At 42.1% G+C, this 8,793-nt stretch overlaps 1 protein-coding gene and 1 non-coding gene across 2 annotated transcripts in view; both read right to left on the bottom strand.

Annotated features, from left to right (window-relative positions):
* The window catches only part of Nup210l (nucleoporin 210 like), a 120,190-nt gene that overhangs the window by 42,050 nt on the left and 69,347 nt on the right, over positions 1-8,793 (bottom strand). Inside the window, exons 18-21 of the mRNA XM_023713787.1 lie at positions 5,127-5,215; positions 4,050-4,154; positions 3,518-3,619; positions 1,540-1,668 (exon numbers count right to left, since the gene is read on the bottom strand). Of these exons, the coding sequence (XP_023569555.1) occupies positions 1,540-1,668; positions 3,518-3,619; positions 4,050-4,154; positions 5,127-5,215 (425 nt within the window). The remainder of the gene's footprint in view (positions 1-1,539; positions 1,669-3,517; positions 3,620-4,049; positions 4,155-5,126; positions 5,216-8,793) is intronic.
* On the bottom strand, positions 582-770 carry LOC111816437. Its single transcript, XR_002820839.1, has one exon. It is a non-coding gene; the product is annotated as a U2 spliceosomal RNA (small nuclear RNA).

The raw sequence follows: 8,793 nt of genomic DNA, 5'->3' as shown, positions 1-8,793 counted from the left end.
AGAGAGAGAGAGAGAGAGAGAGAGAGGACAGCTCAGCCCACCAGGGGGCGGGGCTGGCTGGCATGTGGTGCTGGGGGATTGAACTGCGGTCCCTGATGCTTTGCTAAGCTTGTTCTAAGTAGGTGCTTTAGACCACTGAGCCATCTCTCCAGCCCTACACACACAGTCTTTATTCATGCTAATGTTCCTGGTTGGCCTTTGATCAAACGAGCCTAATTTACTTGCCCTATGCATTTTAAATAGTTTTTTGTTTGTTTTCTCAGTACTAGGGATCAAACCTAGGGATGCTTCAACCACTGAACTATACTTCTAACCTTTATTTATAGCTCTTTTTCCTCTTACATTTGGATTTATTATTCACCTGACTGATTGATTGATTGATTGGTACTGGAGGACTGAATTCAGGACCTTGCACTTGCCAGGTAGGCACTTCTGTCACTGAGCCATCTCCCTGGCCTGCATTAATTTTTAACGAGAATACAAAAATAGTAAGACAGCCTGAACTACATAGTATGACCTTGCCTAAAAAAAAAAAAAAAAAAAAAAAAAAAAAAAGGAAATGGTACAAAATTTCACCTGACAAAGTGATAGGAATTCAACAATGGTTGCTATCGTGTATATTATTGTCTTCAAATTACTTGTTCAGATTACCAGATATACAGCTCCAAAAATCCATTTAATATACTGTCCTCAGATAGAGGACATATCACATATTAAATTGATAAGAACATATACTACACTTGATCTTAGCCAAAAGGTCAAAGAGTGATTTATTTATAGTTTTTTGAGACAAGGTCTCATTAATTTAGCCTAGCTTTTTCTTTTCTCTTTCTCGTTTTCTCTCATTTTCTTTTTCTTTTTTTTAAGATAGGATTTCACTATGTAGTTCAGGTTGGCCTGGAACTCATTTTGTAACCCAGTAAGCTTGTAATAATTCTCCTGCCTCTGCCTCCTGAGTGCTGGGACTACAGGTGTACACCACCATGCCTGGCAATGATTTAGGTTGGTTTTGAAAGCACTATTTTTTATTTATTTATTTATTTCCGGAACTGGGGATTGCACTCAGGCTCTTGCACTTGCCAGGGAAATGCTTATTCCACTGAACCATCTCCCTGGCCCCTGAAAGCACTATTTTGTACAAGCTGGCCTCAAATTTGTAGTAATTCTCTTGCTTTAGCCTGCAAGTGCTAGGCTTACAGGTATGAGATGTCACTGCTTGGTTTGAGCCTTTATTTTTTAAATTTTGAAATAGCATCTCATTAAACTGCCCAAGCTACCCTTGAATTCGAGATATTTCTGCCTCAGCCTCTTGAGTAGTTGGGATTACAACATGCACAAACACCCATTTGTCCTTTAACACTTACTTATATTCATCTTTATCACGTGTAGTACTGGAACATGGCTCTTTAGAGGAAGTTCTCCCACAAACTTACCAAGAAAGTCCTACACACATAGTAGTTGAGCTGAAATGTAGTCAGTAGTGCCAGGGAGCGAGAAGGCAGCTGGCCCCCCTTTGGAGGTAAAGGCAGTGTCTCTCACCTTATCGATCAGATCGAGTTCCAGCTCTTGTATGTCCGACACCCTGAGGTGGGCTTTTGCTGGCCTAGAGAAAGGCAGGCACAGGTCATGGACTTCCAAGGTGAGCGATCCAGGCTGTACAGGAACGAGCTACAAGGAAGATAGCAGCTGGTAAAGAAGAAAACGTGCTCCTGCCACAATCATCACAACTGCTTTCATCTACAGCAGAACATGCGATGGACTTCCTTTGAGAGGGGAACTCTCAGAGGTCAAGTTAGATAGTGCAGGCTCGGTACAGTATGTGGCCTGAAAATAATGTTTCAGTTTATGGAAAAATAAACTTAACAGATATTAACTAATTAAGATCAGAGTGTGACTGAATTTAAGGCAAATTCAATCCATACACACATTTAACTTCTGTCTTATGTATGGCTTTTTTTTTCTTTTAATGTATTTGGTTTGTTGCAGGGTCTCACTATGCAGGTCAGACTCATGGTGATCTTCCTACTTTCAGCCTCCCAAGCGCTGGGACTACAGGTGTGTGCCACCACGCCCAGACTCTGACAAGCTCAGCCCACCCTGGGGGTGGAGCTGGCATAGCATGTGGTGTCAGGGATTGACCTGTGGTCCCTGAGCTTGCCTAAGCTTCCCTAAGCAGGCATGCTAGTCCGCTGAGCTATCTTGCTGGCCCTTAAGTATGGCTTTTTGTTGTTTGCATTTTGAGTTTGGATCTCACTATGCAGTTCAGGCTGGACTCAAACTCATGAAGATCCTCTTGCCTCAGCCTTCCAAGTGCTGGGATTATAGGTATTTGCTACCACCCTGGCTTGTTTTGTTTTGAGACAGTCTCACTATGTATAGAAAAGGCTGGCCTTGAATTTACTACAGAGCCCAGCATTTTGAAATCATAAACCTGCCTTAGCCTCCTATGTGCGGTATTTTATTTTATTTTATTTAGTATATGTGCTGCTGAAGTGAGCATATTTTTTTTGTTGTTTGTTTATATATATATATATATATTTTTTTTTATTTTTTATTATTTTTTTTTTTTGGTTTATATATATATTTTTTAAGACAGGGTTTTGCTATATATTTCAGGCTGGCCTTGAACTCCCGATGTAGCCCAGGCTAGCCTCCAATTCATAGTGATCTTCCTGCCTCAGCCTCCCAAGTGCTGGGATTACATGTATGCACCATCATACCCAGCAAGAGTACATTTAAATATTGACACAGCTATGTGTTTTGATATTCATAAAAATGAAACTTTTAGTGGAAATCTTCTAATTACATGTTTCCTATAGCTGTATCAGTACAACCAGGAGAGAAATCTACCCAGTACTGTAGGTATCTGGAGGAAAACCTCCCAATTCTGGCTAAAGAATCTGTGCAGGCTGAAGATGGAAAAAGAGGCCAATGTTACTTTTTGTGTGGTGCTGAAGATGAACCCAGAGTCTTCATGCTGACTCTGTCTTTTTTATTTTTTGTTTTGTAACAAGTTCTCACTAAGTTACTACATTGTCCAAGCTAAACTCAAAAGTTACTTTTTTTTTTTTATTTTTTATTTTGGGACAGGGTATACAAGGTGTACAGGGTCTCTCTGCATAGATTGGATAGATTAGACTCATACTGATTCTCCTGTGTACAGTCTCCCAAGTGCTAGGATTACAGGCACAAGTGATTCCCCTGTGTACAGCCCCCCAAGTGCTGGGATTACAGGCACAAGTGATTCTCCTGTGTATAGCCCCCCAAGTGCTGGGATTACAGGCATGCGCCACCACGCCCAGTCTCAGCATGTCCTGGGGGCAGGGCTGGCATGGCAGGCCAGGGATTGAGCCCCCAGCCCCTGTGCCTGCTTGCAGGCACTTTAATCCACTAAGCTATTTGGCCGGCCCTCAAAAGTTATTTTGTACGAAGTTTTTACATATAAGGGAATTTTCCACTCATCCTAAAAAGGAACTTTGGTTTGAGCCCATCAGTCTGGACTATCTCTACCACTCACCTGCACAGAGCTGTCTGCTTCTGCATAAGTGATGCTGGCAATGCCCTGCTCATGGCTGCTGACTGAAAAGTAACCAGATCCTTCCACAAGGCTAAATACTTCCTGTGGAAAAAGCAGACCAACAATATCACATTCCCTTCAGTTTACAAACAGCTCAAAAGAAAAACTTCTATCGAAAAGTGGTATGACATTAAAAGATTATGGCCAATGGCCCAAACCCAAAAAGATTAATAAAATGTAACTTTTCTTTTTTGGGGGTTTACTAGGAATTGAACTCACAACCTTGCACTTGCCAGGCAGGTGCTGTGCCACTGAGCTAAATCCCCAGCCTATAAACTGTAACTCTTAAGAATACTATAGCTAAAAAATCAACCAACCAAACAAAACTCAACAGTGTAGCTTATTTTTATACATATTTGTGATACATATGTATAAATATCTGATTTTAAACATGTGAGTTTATTATTATACTGTGACATATAAAGTCCTCTCTCTGCTATGATTGCACTGAAGTAGATCTACAGAGTGTCACCTGCACATCAGGGTGGTTGTAGATGGTGGCATTCTCTGGAAACACAGTCACATCATCCACTAGGAGCAGCTCCACAGCTGCAGATCTGGGTGTGTTGGCAATGTCCTAGCAATGCAGAGAAATGCACAAAGGTGAACATTCTAATTCCTTAGCACAGTGGGAGAAATTCCTGTACTCACACAAGTGCCAAAGATAATAGTATCAGAGAGGGGCATGGTTCTCAGAGCTACATTACTTATCAACAATTTTTAAAGAAGATCCTTGTTAGGTACGGTGATGCACACTGATAATTCCAGCACTGAGGAAGTTGAGGCAAGGAGGAGTGCCTGAGTTAAAGGCCAGCATAAGCTACACAGTGAGCTCAAGGCCAGCCTGAACTACATATACACAGCACGACCTTGTCTCAAAAAAAAAAAAAAAAAGAAAAATCATTTATTTAGGCAAGCACTGGTGATTGAACCCAGGAGCCCTTCGCAACAGAGCTATACTGCCAGCTTGCCAGCTCTTTTTACTTTTCTTTCTCTTTGTCTGTCTGTCTGTCTGTCTGTCTGTCTGTCTGTCTGTCTCTCTCATACAGTTTCACTATGCAGTTCAATCTTTCCTTGGACTCACTATGTAGCCCAGAAGGGCCTTGAACTCACAGTGACCCTCCTGCTTCAGCTTTCTGGGTGCTGGGATTACAGTTGTTTGCTACCACACCCAGCAATTTAATTTTGGGAGTTCTAGGAACTAAACTTACAGTGTTCTCCCTGTTATAGTACTAGTCCATTGTAAAATTTTGAAAAAAGTTCTTGCTAAGTTGTCCAGGCCAGATTCCAAACTATGATACTTCTGCCCTATATACAGTAGACTCATTAGCACACTTATGGTTTTGGTTATGTTCCTTTCTCATTTCATTTCATTTTGTTGAGACAGAGTCTTGTTATGCAGTTCAGGTTGGATTTGAGCTCACTATGTAGCTCAGGCTGGCCTTGAATTCACAGTGATCCTCTTGCTTCAGCCTCCCGAGTGCTGGGATCACAGGCGTGCACTACCGTGCCTGTTTTGGCTGTTTCTCACATCACAGATTCCACTCACCTTTGGGCTTTTCTTCTCTGAATAGCCCACAAAATCGACTCCAATGGATACAGACCCTTTTATCTGATGTACTTTAAGGATTCGATGACCTGAAAACATGCAGGAAAATAATCTGAGAAACAATAACAGAATACAAAATGTCTCCAGAAAACTAAATTCTGCCATAATTTCTCCAATTTTTTTTTTTTTTTTTTTTTTTTTTTCAGGGAAGCGCTTATTCCACTGAGCCATCTCCTCCTTTTTCTTGCTCTCTTCTCCTCTTCCCCTTGCATTTCCTCTTCCTTTTCCTCCATTTTTTTTTTTTTTTGAGACAGAGTCTTGCTTTGCAGTTCAAGCTGGCCTTGAACTCACTATGTAGCCCAGGTTGGCCTCAAATTCACAGCAATTCTTCTGCTTCAGCTTACCATGCCTGGGTTTATAGGTGTGTGCCACCAACCTCAGCATTCCAAAACTGTGTTTTATTGCAGGAGAAAAAACATTAAACGGGGGAGCTACACAAGGAAATACAGTAATATGGTTTTTGCTGACACCATCGCTATATTCTTTTTTTTAAAAAACATTTTTATTTATTTATTTAATTTTATTGTGAAACAAATGTCAATGAAACAGTTTCGTGTGTGTGTGTGTGTGTGTGTGTGGCCAGCTCAGCCCACCAGGGAGCGGGCTGGCTGGCATGTGGTGCTGGGGTATTGAACCGCGGTCCTTGTGCTTTGCTTAGCTTACCTTGTTCTAAGTAGGTGCTTTAGACCACTGAGCCATCTCACCAGCGCCAATAACAATTTCTTTCTTTCTTTCTTTCTTTCTTTTTTTTTTTGGTGGAACCAGGGATTGAACTCAGGCCCTTGCGCTTGCCAGGGAAGCACTTATTCCACTGAGCCATCTCCCTGGCCCTACCATCGCTATATTCTTATATGACCCCAAGGAACTAATTTTTCTCTGTTTCTTTATTAAGTGAGGAACTGGGCAAGAAAAAGTCTAAAATTCTTATCACTTGTGATGGCTTATGAATCTAAATAGGGTGGAAACAATTATATGGGGAATTGTTTTTTCCAACTTGCAAATAGAAGTGACAATAAAGGGATTGCCCTTCCGGCCCCTTTCTTTGTATGTTGCAAACACTCATGATAGCCTTATAGATGTTAGGGACTGTCCTACGTAATCAGAGCACAGAAAGAAAACAATCCTTGAACTAATAGCTGGGTATGGAGGTCCATGCCTGTAATCCCAGCCCTTGGGAAGCTGAGACAGGAGACTGAGGCGAATTTGAGGATAGGCTGGGCTACACTGTGCGTTCAAGGAAAGCTTGAACTGCATACTGAGATCTTGTCCCCAGAAAGTCTCAGTTTAGTTAAAAGTGACTAAAGCAAACACCATGGTAAAGTGTGTATGGGATTCCACGCAGGCATGAGCATGAAGAAGCACACACTTTTTTTTTTTTTTTTTTTTTTTTTTGCGGGGGGAGGAGCCGGGGATTGAACTCAGGCCCTTGTGCTTGCCTGGCAAGCACTTATTCAACTGAGCTATCTCCCCAGCCCCAAAGCACACACATTTTCATTCATTCATTCATTTATTTTGTTTGTTTTTGCAGTACTGGGGATTGAACCCATAATTGCTTTACCACTGAGCTACATCTTCAGCCTTTTTCAGTTTTTGTTTTGAGATAGGTTCTTGATTTTTTTTTTTTTTTTAATTTTAGGGAAGGGTCTACAGGGTATTCAGGGTCTCACTACTAGATCAGACTTGTAGTGATCCACCTGTTTACAGCCTTCCAAGAGCTGGGATTACAGGTGTGCACCACCATGCCCAGTCTCAATTGCTTTCTCAGCTTGGCAGGCCTGGGGATTGAACCCCTGGCCCCTACGCCTGCTTTCAGGCATTTTAATTTGCTGAGCTATTTGGCCGGCCTGAGATAGAGTCATGGGAGCTCACTAAGTTGCACAGCTTGGTTCTGAATTTGTGATCTTCCTCCCTCAGTCTTCCTCAGTGCTGAGATTACTAGGTGCACACCACCTCACCCACCTGATTTTGATGTCTGAGACAGATTCTTAGTATGTAGTTCAGGTTGGCCTCCAACTCATGACCTCTTTCTCAATCTTCCACGTGCTGGAATCACATGCATGTGCCACTATTCCCAGAGCATATTTACTTTATATTGGGGATGTGAGGGAAAGAAAAATCCTCACATCTCTAGAGACAGGGCTCATCCCAGTGAAGATGCCAGAAAAGCATGTTTGAGGAAAAGAAAACACAGGACGTGTAAGAGGAAGAGGCTAGGAGCCCTACCACGGTGGAGGATCCAAAGCTGAGTGTGAGAAAAAAAGTAGGCAAAATGTAGGCAGTGAGCACTGAGGGCAGAAAGCAAGCCAGGGTTGGGGTGCTGGCTGATAGCACACGGATTTCACCCTGAGCACTCAGGGAGCTTTGTGGCATGGGCCTTGCTGTTAGAGGGCTTGCTGCTTTATCTGTTTACTATTGTTGTTACTGTTCTGTTCTATTTTTTTTTTTTTTTTTTTTTTTTTTGTGTGTGTGTGTGTGTGTGTGTGTGTGTGTGTGTGTGTAACAGGATTTCAATTTATAGTCCAGGTTGCCCCTGAACTCAAGGTGATCGTTCTGCCTCAGTCTTCCACTTGAAGGAATTACAGGCCTGAGCCACCACACCCAACTGCTTCATCTATTTACCATGGTAATCTTGGGTAAGACTGCATGGTATAGCAAGAACCAAACAACATGTTTGATAAACGGGTAAGTTTATAAGAGAAAGTGTATACAGAGAGTGTATGCAGTGGTTTGTCGCATATATAGTCAGGAGAAATCAGTAGACAGGAACAAAACATGGTTATGAGAGAGATTCAGATTGGGTGTGGTAGGTAATGCTTGTAATCCCAGCACTCAGGAGGCTGAGGCAGGAGCACTGCTGCAAGTTCAAGGCCAGTGTGGGCAATTTATCACTATATATAGTGAGTTCAATGCCAGTCTGAGCTACATAATGAGACCGTGCCCCACCCCACCAAAAGAGAGAGAGAAGTGTATTCTAGAATGGCCGCCCAGGGCACTAGCGTGGAGGCTGGATTGCAGAAAAGAGATACCTAATGTTAGTGTTAGGCAGCTACTGTAGTAAAGCAGGACACAGGTGATAAGGGCATTCAGAGCTGGAAAGAAAGGGATGAAACCAAAACAAATAGCTAGGTGTGGTAAAAAATACCTGTAATCTTGATTCTGATTTGGCCAGGTGACCTCTATTAATGACAGGATATCAGCAATGTGCAACAAACAAAGGCTGGATAAGTGCTTGCACACAGGTGTCTTTGTCCCTTCTCTCATCTTTTTCAACTCATTCATGCTGTTCCCTCAAAACACGACCATTTTGGGTCTCAACAGAACTAGGCAGCCTTCTCTTCTTCCCACTGGGCTAGGTCCCCCTGTTAGAATCTCTCAAGGCACCCTGAGCTGCCATTACACAACGCAGTTATAACGTTTAAAGCCTGGTTTCCCCGGTGACAGACTATTGATCTACAAGGGTGTGGCCATGTCTGTCTCACTCACCATTACAGTTCCAGTGCCTAATAGAGGGCATTATATAGAGTAGTCATTCAATAAATAGTTCCCAATAATAAGTAATACTTGTATAATGTTATAGAATAGGCAAGTAACATATATTTAAATTAAT

The sequence above is a fragment of the Octodon degus genome, unplaced genomic scaffold (genome assembly GCF_000260255.1).
Source record: "Octodon degus isolate 3935 unplaced genomic scaffold, OctDeg1.0 scaffold00032, whole genome shotgun sequence".
NCBI classification, from domain to species: Eukaryota; Metazoa; Chordata; class Mammalia; order Rodentia; family Octodontidae; genus Octodon; species Octodon degus.
The sequence above is the reverse complement of the archived record's forward strand: the minus strand, read 5'-3'. Positions and strand labels throughout refer to the sequence as shown.